Here is a 16014-nt window from a genome sequence, read left to right on the forward strand (position 1 = left end):
GCATGATAAGATACGAGAGTACCCTGCATTTTAGTTGTTGCATGATTCAGTTCAAGAAACTCGTGATCAGTGAACTAGTATGTTAATTCTTTCAGAATGCTTTTAAGATTCTTATAATCGATAGAAACAAGCCTCTGTATCAGAACCTAGTTCGTGATGCGTATATATAATCATTTATTTTAGTTTACATTAAATCATAACGAATGATAGAATAATATAACATATATATTATATCATATATATTATCAGAATAGTCTATCACATATTACGATAGAATCATGTATTATGATTTTCAAATTCTCGTTATGACCGTTTATAAAGCTTCGATTATCATCAATGATTGTGTCATTTACATGAATGTTATACAGTTAACTATCAAAAACGGATTTGTTCCGTTCTGATATTAAAATCGAGCATGAAACGAGTACCCAGCAAAGGACGAAAGGGAAAGGTTCCAGGAGTTACGGGACTACTACGTGAGGCACGATTCGCGATCGCTTAATTCCTCTAAATTGCATGGAATTGAGGGGAATAATTTTCTCCATTCTTGGCACCAACCAATTGTACGGGAGGAAGAACGGCGACCATCGTGGACGACGACATGCAACAACGCACCCCAGGGTCACGCACACCATGTGCGCGAATAAAAGAAGACAGTTAGAGGACCCAGAGAAAGGGAGACTATAGAACGAAGGGGAACAGAAAGCGAAAGGGATGGAGAGTGCGAGGAGGACGAACGAAAAGGGAGCGATGAAGTAAAAACATAAAACAAAGAGGTTGAAGAAAATAGAGAGGGCAGAAACTGAGAGAAAGTTGGAAAGAGAACAAGTATATAGCTGTTCGAGCACTTGAGAAAACTGATAATACTAACCATCGTATTATTAAGTATATAGTAAAAATAGTTCCACAAAATAAAAATTTATAGATTGCCATTGATTAATTAAATCAGTATTATTAATCATTGATGTTATTAAACCTTTCTTCTTCGAACTGTAATTCAACTCGACTTTCGACCATCGAATCCTCTGAACGCCGCGATCCCTCTACAAACCAGACCGTGAGAGAACGCACTGAACCGGGAGGAAGCACGCGTAAGTGTGCGTGAAGGGACAAGTATAAAAGAGAAGCGAAAATATAAAAGGGAGTAAGTACGACGAAGAGCATAGAAGACTTATATACGTAGTGACAAGACCCGTGTATTAACAAGAGATCGCATGGACATGGATGAACCTGTATAAAAAAATACGTAGAAGAAAAAAGAAATGACTGGATATCGTTTATGCGAAGCAGTATCGCCCAGTCATTTCAATTGCTATTACGTATTGTTACGTGATAGATGGCAGTCGGATAGGTTTACCTGCAGGAGGAGCGTGGTCGTCGGTCGTTCAATCGATCGACAGGGAAGACATCAAGGCGCCTGCGAAACCATAACCTCCAAGCAAAATCGCATGCACGAATCTCGCGTGACTTGATATATACATACACATATATATATATATCGAAGTAGAGTTGATTCAACACGCAGCGAAAGTGCAGTCCGGCTGTCTGACGATGTTCACGTTCGTACCGCAATTTCTGCGTACAAGTTTTGGTTAGGTTAATACTCGCACGGCTAGCAATGAATCCTTTTAAATTTTAGATCCAGGAATTTGTTACAAGATTAAGATTTCTGGTTTCCTTAAATAGTTTGTGAGTAATCACATTCCATTAACAATTTCAAGATAAGATCCGGATTAGCAGATAAGACAGATTAATTTATGTAAATACATATACATGTGTATGCAGTCGAAATCCGATTAAGTGTATACAAGTGTCAAGACGAAATTTTTGAAGAGACTTTCTTTCTTACTGAAATCTTTAATATGAATATTGATTCAAGAATGCAAAGATTTGTCATTAAAGCTAGCAATCAATGGAGATTATAGAGAAATAGAAAACGAAAGTCCATCAATAGCTTAACATAAGCGTAATTGCATAAATAATAATAAATATTAGAGTTACAAAATGTGAGTCTAAAAAAGACTCAGCGGTGGTAGTGCGAGTGTTACAGAAAAATATGATGTGCGTTGGATTTCATAGGAGCAGCCAACATCGTGGCACCGGGTGGGAATTAAAACACCATGTTCGAATCGATTCGACATATCCTCCTCGTCTAATTTCTTTCCAACGAACGTCATTTATCTTCCCGCACGGAGAGATGTGAGCCGTTTATCTGGTCACGCGTTTGCATCTGCTATAAATAAATACCCAGTCAAACATCGATGCAATACTATTAATGACTTTATACTTCAAAACATTACCCAATTTTTCCGATTTTCTGAAATATTAATGTGATGAATAATTGAAATAAATTACTAATTACATCGGAGATGACCTTCATTACCAATGCCCATTGATAACTTTCATTGGATCCAATGTAAGTTCCATTATAGAATTTTAGAAATTCTTTTTAATACTTCTCATTAAATTAGAATTGACCGACGTTTTCTTGTTCTTAAGTCATCACCGTGGGACTTATGGTCAGTATGACGTTAACCCATGGCAATTAATATGCTTCTAAGTAGGAACGCATTACCCCCAATTATCGCTGCTAAGACTTCCATATAGCTTCTTTAAGCGTTTATAAGAAATATAGCGACGATTATTTCCAGTCTACTCTATACTCGTTATCAGCAACGAACTATAAACTATAACTGAAAACGCTCTGCTACATTGATTTTATAAAAAAAAATATCTTAACCGTCACTTTCTATGCAAAATAGAAGTAAATTTCAACTTCTTAATAAGATCTGGAATAAGATATTGCTGTTCACGTGACGTCCGCTAGGCATAGTGGGGTTTACGCGGAGTCGTTGTAGATAGTATAATTATTGGTACAAAGGCTCAAAATACGACTAGTGTTTCAGGAGTGGAATACACACACCTAGTCGCAGAACGGGCAGCGGCAATCTTCGGCCAAATGAAGCATAAATCAGACGTCTTCATGACGTATGAGGCATCCAACGATTTGTTTACGAGTCACTCTCCAATCGGAACTCTTTGTTTTCGTGTTGTGTTGAACGCAGATCGAGGAACTATACTCAACGTTTGTATATATCAACCGATTAAATTGCGACGAAACGATCATGAACCATAATCTACGGGTTCTCTACAGCAAACGATGAACGAATATTATTCTAGATAATTCTTCTAGCATACGTATATACAAAAATAGTAATTTAACATTCGAATTAATATGCACAAAGCAATCTATAATTCAGTGTTCCATCGACATTTCAATGATATTAGAAAATATTTTAACAGTTATAAGCGTGGTGTAAAAGAAATTTTTGAAATTTAACGACCCACGAGATGTCATGATTTCTTGTAGGTCACTATCGCGCGTTAAAAGAATGGAAAAACACGAGGCACAGAAACAGCATGGAAAACATATCAGCGAGCAATAATTATTTTGCACGATAGATGACCCCGCCATCATCATGGAGTTATCAATTGTTTTCAAACTGGGCGAGAATACTGATACAGAAGCTCTTTGTTATTTTTTATCGTCTTCGTTGCAACCACCATATGTGCCTGAGTCTCGACCAAGACAAATCGCTTCGTAAAGGGTGGTTTCCCTAGCTTTTTCTATGCACCAGGCATTGACCTCGATGAATGTTGAAACCCACGATAACATGTGCCACATTTCTGAAGGGAATTAATTGAAACCAAGATAAAATGCACGGATAACAAATTGACCTTTACGAGAAAACTCTAGAAAATTATCACAATTGTCAGTCACATTTTCTTGTATGATACAATACACATATGCAATTTGAGTCATGAAAGTCAATATATATAGAAAATATTTACGAATATATTACATGTATTATAGAAACTATTTTGAAATTTCAATAAAATATGATTATTAAGGTTAAATGGGTAATGTTCGAAACCAAACAAAATGTACAAAGACAAAGTTACGAGATATGTATTTACTGAATAAGCATACGTTTCGCAGAGATGCCAAAATTATTTAAATAGTCAATTATCCAGTATATCATATTCATAAGAATTTATTAAATTATTAAATTTATATAGATTTAGTTAATTTATTTCTATAAGTGTTCGAATACTTCCGTAAGCACTGACATGATAAATTAAAATCTAGTAGCATATATTTAAAGCATTTCTAAAAACATGGTTTGTGCTTCATGCCCTTAATGTCAATTTCCATGAGCTCTACTCTGGCTATTAGAGGGACACCCATCAATCCTCATTCCCACAAGTTCCTGCCTAACCATCGATTCCTTCAAATAGATCAATCCTGTCCACAATTGAAACCCTCACGTGGTTCGTCATCTCCCCTCTGCATGCCTTGCTGCATTTGTATTCGACTATACAACGTGGTATATCACTAGTAGCGTATACATACCATACCAGACCAGAAGAGGGGAAGGTTAATTTGCTCCCAGGCACAGCTTGGGCACAGGACTGAAAATAGATCCTTCATCCTAACACCAAATGTGTCTTTGCTTTCAAAGGACACAGGAAACTGGGGAACAAAATTTTTACTCCCTACTGTTTCCTTTTCTATTTCCGCCATTCCCGCTGCTGTTAAGTATTTCTTCGAATTTGATACAGGATTATTGTTAGTACTGATCCGCAAGTGGTGGCCATCTTTCGACGAGAATATTGATTAGAGTAGTCGACAGGCAAACAAAAGAATTCCAACATAGTAATTCGATAAGCCACTTCCGTTTCGCTTTACAGTCTTCGGATGTAACGTTTGTTCATGAATACTTTTTGCTTCTAGATTAGGTAATCTACTTTTTTAGGTTACTTTGGTTTCTAGTTCACAATTCGAATGAGGTTAATTACGTAGTTACGTCTATTGTAGGTGATAGTCATTTTCAAATACTAAAGACAGGGAGAAAGAATTTGTCACGACCTGAATAGGCCAATTGATTAGAGTAGCTCACCGGGAAACGAAAGATCCGGGTTTGGATCCAGGGGTTCGGTTAATTCATCGTATACTGTATGTATCATTTCTTCTGTGACTGGTGACCTCTACATGTTACAAAATCAGTTTATAATGATGGTTAAAAAGAGTGAAGATAAAGTTCAACGTCCTGTTTTTGAGCTAAAAGCTACAATATGCTACATACTTTGGAAGTTTAATTATAAACAGCTGTATATTACATTAATGCTAATATGTTAACATATGGTAGCACGTATTATAAAGAACATCTATTCAATGGAAATATATGTGTGCTGACGTTTAATAAGAGAATGGATTAACAAATTCTATCCGAACAATATGTGTCCAGCTTAAATAGACAACGAATGGACATGGTCCACCAGCGATAGAAGATTACGAACAAAGGGAAAAGCGGAAATCATGTGCCACCGCGTAAATCATCCGTGAATACGCTGCATCGCGTCTAATTACACGGGACACTTACTTTCCTCTGATCCTGAACATGAGAAATTCACGAGTTAATGTCAAAAATTAATAGTACCATTAAATATTTCCATAGTTAAACAAGGACAGCTAGATATTTAAAAGATATTTATTTTAAAGATATCCGAAATAAATTATTAATTTTCTTACTATTATCAGCTACATAACATTAAAGATTATTCGAAGGTTAACTACCAAGAATAATGTAAATAAATTACTAATTTTTGTATTATTATTGAGTATATTTAATATAAAATATTTGTTTTGAGGTTAATTGTATCGGGAATAATGAAAGTAGTAAATTTAAAAAATGTTTCTATTATTGAAACGTTTATAAATATTTCATAGGTATAATCTATTAGAACACCCGGTACATGACTGACCAGATGTAGACACGAAGAATTGAAACGGTAAGAACAGCTGCGGTTCCAAACGCGAGCTGTTATTGTTTTTCTGACTCATGAGTGGCAATAACGGAATGTCAACAGAAGTGTCGCTTCTGTTCAACTGCGAACTATTTTCCGACGTACTTTCAAAGCAACTGTGTTTGACAGCCTTTAAGAAGAACCATTATTTCACACTATATTACCGATCAGCGATATCTATAGTAGACAGTAAAGAGTTACGTGTTCTGCGAAATACAAATCTCCCTACAAGTTAAGAAATTATTGACAGAAGAAGAAAGATATGAATTTGAAAGATAGGAAAGATAGAAATGACATAACCTATTGCTCGACGGAAGCTTTAAATTGAAATTATAACGTACAATTTTTAATTTATTTGTAACAATAAGTAATGATTTTTACCGACGATATTTTTAAAAAATACAAACGGATCAATATTGTAGAAAATAATTTATATCCGACTGAAAGAGCATTTGCTGAATCCCGAAGTTCAGTCTGAAGAGTGGGGTTCAGCTGTAATAGGGGTAGGGGGTTCATGGTGTTCCATGAATTTTGTGCGCATGCATCCGTAATCCGTGTGCATTGCGTCTGTACGTGTTTGTGCGTTTGTGTGTGTGTGTGTGGGAGGGGATGTAGAAAATACGGGTGTGGTTCGATCAATACGAACATCCCATGGATCCGTCGGTGCGTGCCTCACACAGGTATACGTTTGTTTGAGGTGATTCACCTCAAATTGCGACTGTCTATAAAAGTTATTTCAGTTTAAAATCCTACCTTTAACTCCTTATCATTACGTAAAATATATATCTTCGAGAATTAACAAATCTTTAAGATAAAGTTGCAACGCTCAGTACCTGCTATACTCGAATATCGATAATAGTAATAATATTGACAGAAGTTAATTTTTCTAATAACTATTGTAGCTATTATATATTGTATTGGGATTAGTAGAAGAAGGTAATAAATTTTGAGGTTAAAAGATCATAAAATGTTCGAAACCTATATATTATGATTATGACCCTATTTATTACATTCTAGAAATTATCAACAACTTTATTATTACAAAGGAAGAAATGTAACGAACAGATGTTCGACAGAGTTATTTTTAAACCTAACCTATAGGACGTGTTTGTGTGGATCTCGCGCAGAAAAATCGTCAGTAAAACCCGACGGAAATGAGGCTTGCACGGAGAAGAGATTACGGTATATCGACTGTTGAATGGTATCCGTTCAGTTTCCCATAGCCTCGATATTAAGACCTCGTTAATGTGATAAAGCCGGTTAGTCAGATATAATGGCGCCTTTCATTAAGCACGTTGAAAGGTTGCTTGGTAAAGTTGGTGTACAAATACCGAATATACATATATTCCTATCGTGTAATCTAATACACGTTTTGTCTTGTGTATTGTGAGACATAAAGTGAGTTATGCCCACGACTAATTTCGAGGTTTCATTTGAACAGCAAAATTAAGTGTTCCTATAAGTACTTAAACGTATTAAGGCGAGTACACATTGGCATAACTTTCCTTCACTATTTTATACATATATCATAATATGTATATATACATAAAAGTTATAAAAGTTTTCTTTACTTAAATATTTGAGGGCTTTATCTTACTAAGTCAACCTAACATTCTGACATTTCTCAATTAACAAAAATTGTATATGTTTAGTTTTATCATTAAACGCATACAATCCTAATTCCATTTTTCTTCTTTTTATTACGCTTAATTGTTATACAACGCAATTGCGTAAGAGTAAAAGAGGATTAATTTTCCAATAAATCTAAAATACTTTTCAAGCAAGTACTTGCGATAGCAACAGAAGAAATTGCGGTAAAGGAAACATGCTGTCACAGACCCGGAATTAGGAAGGTCGAGTAGCGTTTGCTCAACTGGTATTCAAATATTAGATCGACAAATATTGAGTATACTGTTGCTTATTCGCGTAAAAGGCGTACACTGACCCACAATTTCAGGTCATTGTAATTTATCATACACAAAAGTCTCCGTGTAGGTACAGTTTATGAAAGAAAATTTACTTTTATTAAAATGTATGTATTAACCATAATATTAATTACGCAAACTATATATATACAATATCATGTAAAAAAATAAATCTAAAATCAAAGAGTAGAATTAGGAAATAATTTGTGATTTCAAGAGAACTTGTCATAATTAACTTAACATTGATTACAAAACTTTTATTCTGCGAATAAAATAAGAAATTCCTGGCCCGTGACGTTAGAAACAATTGTTCTTAGAATGTTGTCCCTATGGATCGGTTAGATATCGGTCAGAATATTTTTTGAAAAAGAAAACGCGATTTCGACAATCGGTTACCCTGGAACGAGTCCAGCAGCAATTCACGAGTTCTCCCGTAACGAACTTTAAACAATAGGTTTATACACGGGGAAACTACACGCTACAACTAATCTGCTTATTGTAATCCACTCGTGAGAGCGAGCAAGCGTAATTTCAAATTGATTTAGCAGGCGCACTAGCTACGGATCGATTTCTTCCGCGAAGGTTTGTCAGGATCAACGCTTCGTGTGAATATTAATTAGATGACGAAACCGTAGAAATTTCCCATTTTCCGAGATATGTCGAAATATTGAAAGTTATCCCTATCATTTACCTTTCAAGCAAAGTTATATTATACAGACTGTTAATAATGATATAACGACTAAAGTATTTGAAATTGAACGCAGGAAGCCAAAAATGGCACAAAGAATATGATAAAACGTTCTTCGGATTCAAAACAATATACTATAATTTTTATTGAATTTTCTTCATTGAAAATCCACAAAATAGAAGACAAAGTAACGATATTAAAATATGTATCGACCAAACGTCTATATCATCCCCATTTCATCGTGTGAAACGGTTATGAGCATATGCGCAGTGTAACTGAGGATCACAGAGATTGCTGTCTGAATCACACGCTTCACTTGTGACACACAACTTGGGCCGGAACACGATAGGTAATGTAGGTATGCGCACGCACGGTCACACCGTGGAAAATTGCATCTTAGAAAAGCACGCGGATGAATTATCGTGTTATACTAATTCACTGTCCGACGATGCTTTGCGCATGCAGAGTATACACCTCCAGAAACGTGGTTCATCACCGTGTTAACATTTTCAACCGGAAAATAGCACGGATGAAAGCGAGAAAAAGTTTCATGCGGAACGATACCAGTTTGTATACCTCGCGTACTGCTCTAATGAAATTTACGACGTTATTTGCTATTCGTGTTTCCGCGCATAATGCAAACGTAGTAGGATATTTCCTTTATGTACGTGCTTGTAAGTTTGCTCCCCTCGCTCTCCCTCTCTGCTTTTCTTTTTTGTGATTATGAGAGCATGTTTGATGGAGTTTGAGAGAAAGCAACGATTGTAGGCGTGGAAATGCGTTCAAGTCGAATTGTAGCAAGTAGATTACGCATGTTTATGCGTTTATAGTAAATTGAAATATGCGAAATTGTGCAAGTTATACGTAATATGTAAAATTATATGAAGTATTTGAGATACCGATTATAATACTTAGAATTTAGAAGATAAAACAAATCCTTATATGAGTTCTATATAGAAAAGAGGGAAGGAATCGAAACATTAAAAACCCGCGCGTGTAAATAAAATTTATCTTATCGCTGATTCAACTGATTCGCTAGAACTTTCGCTAGCATAATCGAGCGCAGTACCGGCCCACGATTGGTAAAATTCGTTTTTATCGCGATTTACAACGGAGAGAAACTTGGTGTACTTAGAAAGCGCAGTCGAATAAAAAACGTAGAAAACTGATCAACACAACAACCGACAAAAGTTTCTTTCGTGTCGTTATCGATTCTTCGAAATGCCAGCTTAAGGAATGTTTTAGACTAGTTTTAGGTGAAATTATTTGGGTAGTAGAACTTTTGAAAAATAAAAGCAAGAAATCTATAATCTTAATTGGCTATAAATTAAAAAAATTATGAAATAGAAAAATTACTAGGCTTAAAGTGGCGCTATATATGTTATTAGGAGTATACTCTATATAATACCGTGAAATTTGTATAAATCCGATGAACTGTCGATCAATCATTTCCCAACTTTATAGCGATGACTCATATGTGCAAGTGATATAATTTATTATAGTTTTATTCCCCTTTATCTGTTGATAATCTTACGTGTACAATTTACAGAAAGAACGGTCGTAAAATTTATTGTCTACTTCTTAGAATCTCTTCCAAATTGACCTCTTTCGTGATTCTATATATATTTCTTTGAAGTGTCTAACCTTAATTTATCAAATTTTTCGTTTTTTATAATTGAAAGAAATAAAATATAATTGGAAAAAATGAAACTGTTCATTTTCTCTCGAGAAGGGTACCCTGTCTAATTTTTACCCTTCCCGCATCTAATGAACCACTCGTAAATTATTTCGTGTATATTATTAAAAATTAAATATCGCAACTTTATATAATATAAATCGTTTTCTATGTGCTTTCAGAATTTTATTGGCAAAAATAAATGAACAGATAATTATGAAACAAAGAATATAATTTATAATATTGTAGATAGAGCATCATTCAGATATAGACAATAACAATACTCACGACTATATTTACATATAGTTTTTAAAATTTATCAACAAATAGACTATTGATGATGAGAGTGAATCACCAAACTGATTAATCTAGCCTGTAAATAATTTTTTCTACGTTACATTTACTTTCATATTATCTGTATTATTCCTAATAAATACTCGTTGTGCTGCAACAAATACGCATTTCAATTCCTCTCGTTGGTTGCCAACTAACGATCATTGGCGCTTGCGGAGATGGGAAATTTTCAAATGAGAGCTGAATTGTCCGGAGTCTCAATCACTAATGTCTACGCGTCAGAGACGAGACGTTTCTCTACGCAGGCATGCCAACCTGATGACCAACGCTTGGAACGCTTTCAATTTTCATCCCCTTTCAAATTACTTTAGTGTGCTCAATTTTTCTAGACAATTTCTAACGCTCGTTAAAACACAAAACTTTTACCAAATCCCTTCATATGTGAACAACAACTCTCCTTATAGTCAGCATCATATAAATGAAAATTTGTTTCATATTGAAAAAATTTTGTCAGTTTCCGTTGTGTTTCATTTTAACCTCTAATCAAAAGCAATTTTGAATTTATTATGTTAGACATGAAATTATTGTTACATATATATTTATATTATATAGTATTATAAGTTCTCGTTATAGTTCCTCAAAAGGAGTATCCATTTGCTCATTAAGAAATAATCAAGAGTACTTTCGATAATACTCATTGACAAACATTTTCTAAAGACAATCGAATTACCTAGAGTGGCCCGGATTTCTCTCCCAGCGATTTCAAGCGAGGCACTCTTCTCTGGGCGCGTCGCGCGCATACGCAGGGGTGCCAGCAGCAGCGTGTAACGAACGTCTGTAGTCGTGCAGACAAATTCATTCGAGCAAGCATTGGCAGCGTGATATCTTTCTATGGGGGCTATTTTCTCATCAATCCCAATCGCTTTTATGAAACGTGACTCACGCGTGAAAAGGTCCGCACGCCTTTGGCGAATCCGATTCTCCCCCTATATTCGCTATCCTTCTCTACTACTCTCTCTTTCTGTTACATATTATGTACATACTATGGTCACTTCGAGAAGAGTAAAAAAACAGGCTTCTCGAGCTAGAGCTATCTGCAAATAGGAAAAAGAGCCGTATATACTCAGGACTGTTTCTTTCATGGTCAAGAATTCTGGATACCTAACCTTCACTATTTAGTGAACAGTGAGTTTCAGGCGTTAGCAGCCTCGATATCATTATCCCCGTTACCATGGTGCAGAAGCGGATGCGACTTTGTATTGGAGAACTACATAATGTCGAATAAAAGAATGACGAAATTAGGAAAAGTAAATTTTTCGGAAAATCCGTTTGTAAAGTATTTATTACTCGATTGTTCAGCTAAGAAAAAATATTGTTATCATAATGTTATCAGAATTTCCCTATTGACAGAGCAGCAATCTTATGAATATCGACAAGTGGCAATAACGTTGACGTTTGAATTATTTAAGCAAACTTGTTTCGAGTGGACTGTTAATATTACAAACTCTTTCGCGAGAAATCGGCTTTATAGGCTAAGAATAGAGCTTTACGTAAAATACAATATGTAATAATAAATCAAAGAAAGCAAAGAAAGTAGGATTCGAAATGTTGAACAGATCTTTTGCATCTCCATAACACCATCATTGATTAGAGTACTCCGCAAGTGGTTGTGCGAATTTTACAAACACATAACGCTTTCTAAAAAACGAAATTTCGCGATCGAACTCAGTGTTTTATATAATTGCACAAAAGAAAGGAAAATAGAAACATTTTTGTCTTTTCACAATCTTTTCACAAAATATTGAAATACCTTACAGCATACATCGTAAGGTACGGGAGATAGCGCTGGTTTATCGCTTGCAAATTAGTCGTAATATCCGCGCGCCATTTGTAATGCTACGGTGACACGAGTACGATCGCGGAGAATGAAAAAAGAGTTAGAAATGTAAGTAATGAAGAAAGTGAAATTTATTAGAAAAAAGTAATAGGGTATTAAAAGTGGTCAAAATCTTGGATTTTTTCAATTGTAATTCACTTATGTGAATAATATCGGTTAGAAGAGTGACACAGATAAGAGAAATACATATTTTAAGGAATTTATTTGAAACAGAAAATTATCAATTATTCGACTATTTAGCGAAAGAAAAATCTATTTTCTTTTACAGTTAAGTCAATATTCTTTAGATTTTGGAAATCTCTAATATAACCTATATAATTACAAAATAATTAAAAACAATCCTGCTTCGAATTATAATATTGTTCTTATTAAATAATATTTTATTGAATAATTATCTTAATAAATAACTTACTTTCACAATAATTGATGATTTTTGTAGTATATCAATTCTCTAGAACGAACCAATGCTATAATAAACCACATAATGTATAAACGCAATGCAGGAACTAAATATTCCCGAATATCCCTTGTATGTCGTAGTTAAGTACATGCATTAATGGCATGGTTACCTATCTAATAATCCTTTTTCCCACGTCCGAATTAATGGATCGTACATAGAGCTGTCTGACGCGGTTTTCCAAAGGCTGGCTACTTCCGATGTAATACATAGCCATAACCATAATAACATTTTAATTTAATTCGATTCATTTTCATATGTACGTATATGTATACTAAAATGTGTGCACTTTTAAAATGTGTGCATACGAACATGTACATAGCAACACGATCGAACTTCTCAATGTGAATTGTAAAGATAGATGGACAAGACAAAACTGTACCCTCGGATACTCAACAAAGTTGCAGTTAAACGGCTTATCAAACTCCGTTTCGCATATTGCGGACGCATACACGGACATTAAACACATGGATAAGTATTCTATAAATGTAACTGCCTGTTTAGCCTACAGACTGCATCGTATTCTAACGACTGACGAATGTTGTTAACATTTTTTCGTCACGACCACATTGCATAATTTTCTATGATGCAAAACTTTCAATACATCGGTTCAGGTTAGATGCGGTACGTTGTTTTCTCGAAAAAGTAGCATCGATATTCTTCTTCTATATGAAAATTTTGAGAAAGTAGTGATTTCTTTATACTGTATTGGATTTCTTTGGAATTAATTTTATTCTTAATCCGGAAATATTCTTCAATTACTCAATTGTAAAAGCATTCTTTACATTCTTCCTTTTAAAACAGGAAGAATCATAGATAGCATATCTTCGATAGAAAAATAGAAAGAAATAATTTTAGAAGTGAATTATATTTTTAAAAAATGTTCATTAAAAAATTTACCAAATATTATTTAATTTTTCATTTACATATAATAAATTATAAATAATATATTGTATAAAATATTAAACAAAATTCAACTAGTATCAGAATAAGGAATAGATCTTGTTTAGAAATTGATTGTATATTAAACTGACCTTGTACCGAGAAATACTTAGGACATAATTTTAAACTAAACGAGTGGAACATGTACGCATGCTAAACCATTAAATGTTTTTATTAAAATTCCTTCGCATCCGTTATAAAATTACTCATCCGCTTCGTAACGTAGCAATGAAATTCTAATTACCAACGTCTCGGGGAGCAGATACCACGCCTTAAATTTCAAAGATGCAGTGGTATTGTAACGGTCTGTTCGCTAGGAGATCGGAACCTCGACACTATATTTTCTATTTTGTTTTCTTCCCGGCGATTCACCTTGATTGAAACGAATAACAAACTACCGAAACGTAATGCGAGTTGTATCTACATAATATACGTATTATTGATTATAAACTTTAGGTTTACTTGACAATTTTTCGATAACGAACAACTATTATCAGTCACTGGTATAAAACTAAAGAAATAAAGGAAAGATATTCTATACGTGTTAATACGGGTCTCTGGTTAGTAAAACCAACCATATTTAGCGGCCTTTAACTGCTTTATATTCAAACAGGATAAGAGACGCTATCAAAATGTCGCTTGATTCCGTTAACGTCACATTAATCTTAATTAACTTCCTCTACTTTTCATCTGATTCACACGAATTTATTGATGAAATGAAAAAATTGTTAATACGACTATTGATTTTACATCAGAACTATCTACAAATAAAGTAGACTTGTACCAAGGGAATAAAAATAAAAAGTACATAAAAAAATACAAGGAAGAAATCAAACCTCTTTGCTATATACTTTATAAGAAATCATTCAAGCGATGCAAAAAATCTATTGCTATAAATCTATCAAACTTTTATGACGAATTATGAATTACGAAATTTTAGTCGGATTAGAACTTTTAGTATTAACTGACGCGTTATTCGTATTTTATTGCATATTTTATATAGTAGTACTACGTTAACCAACCAAGATTCTGCTTTGTTAGCTAACCGTCATTATGTCTACCATTTCTTGCAAATGATTTTTTGGAGTAGCCCTTTTGTGTTACGTATGTAGAATAGACAAATATATCAAGTGTTCTTTCTGGTGAATTTCCAAGAAATATATTCTCAATATATCCAATAATGGACCAGATAGTGTCAACTATGATCACTTAGAGAAGCACTACTGTACGGATCATTAAACTGTTCGACCAATTGACTATTAAACTATTCGATCAATTGGTAGCAAATAAACTGCGGGTTTTTATGCGTTTATAGGAAATTTGAGGACACAAATTTGCACAGAATGTACATAATATGAAAAATATATAAAATAATATAAAACTATATAAAATATCCAAAGCATAGTGCTCTTTATAAATAAAACAGTTTCCCACTAACGTTCTACCTTTTTAATGATATTCTCAAAAATATGAATGTCCATAGAAATCCGCATTCTAGTACCGAATATAGATAATACGAAAATATGTGCATATAGATTAAGATAAAACTTACCATGCTTTGACTCGGATGAGGACCTCTCCCTCGGCGAGGGTGGGCTCGGGCTTCCTCAAAGCCTTGACACTTTTCAATCCGCCGAAACCATTCAGTACAATAGCCCGCATGTCCTTCGGCTCTGGCGTGGATTTCTCCTCGCCGTTCTCCTTCGGTTTATTATCACCGTCGCCATTCTCTTCGACTTTCTTTTCTTCTTCTTTGCTTTCCTTTGGCTCTTCTTTCTCTTGCTTAGACGGCGTCGCTTCTTGAGGTGGCTTTTCACCCTCGGCGCTCGGGCTTGTCTCGTTCTTGTCCTCTGCCATCTTTCCTCTCGATTTCTTTCGCTCTACTCAAAAACGTAGCTCTATCGCTCCTTTTTCTCGCTAGAAGCGCGTAACTTCTTTTTCAATAGAACGACCACGAAGGGTTCTTTTGCCTTTGTATTAATAATTAATGAAAAAACAGACAAGAGCAAGAAAGAAGGAAAATGCCTCAATGAGTCCTCTCTCTCTCTCTGTATCCCTACCGCGTTAATCAAGACCGCTAGCACGTTTGCACCCGACGAGAGCCAACGTTGTTCTGCGCAATTTTCCGCCACAGTGGCAGGGAACGTTTGGTACCGGCTACGCCGGCCGGTGACGCGCGCGGTGTTGCCGTTGCTTAGCAACCGCGCGCCCCTTACAACCAACCAATCAGAATATAGCTGCGCATCCCACCGTTCACCGCTACGTTAA

At 34.9% G+C, this 16014-nt stretch overlaps 1 protein-coding gene and 1 long non-coding RNA gene across 2 annotated transcripts in view; one reads left to right on the forward strand and one right to left on the reverse strand.

Moving 5' to 3' along the window:
- LOC126920853 (synaptic vesicle membrane protein VAT-1 homolog-like) overlaps nt 1–15856 on the reverse strand; it is a 31423-nt gene extending 15567 nt beyond the window's left edge. The window contains exon 1 of the mRNA XM_050731705.1: nt 15299–15856. Coding sequence (XP_050587662.1) covers nt 15299–15603 — 305 coding nt within the window. The 5' untranslated portion in view covers nt 15604–15856. The remainder of the gene's footprint in view (nt 1–15298) is intronic.
- Nucleotides 5861–7548, forward strand: LOC126920885 (uncharacterized). The gene is made up of 2 exons (XR_007712135.1): nt 5861–6804; nt 6886–7548. It is a non-coding gene; the product is annotated as an uncharacterized LOC126920885 (long non-coding RNA).
- Nucleotides 15857–16014: the final 158 nt, after the last annotated feature.

This window comes from Bombus affinis, chromosome 10, assembly GCF_024516045.1.
Source record: "Bombus affinis isolate iyBomAffi1 chromosome 10, iyBomAffi1.2, whole genome shotgun sequence".
Taxonomy (NCBI): Eukaryota; Metazoa; Arthropoda; class Insecta; order Hymenoptera; family Apidae; genus Bombus; species Bombus affinis.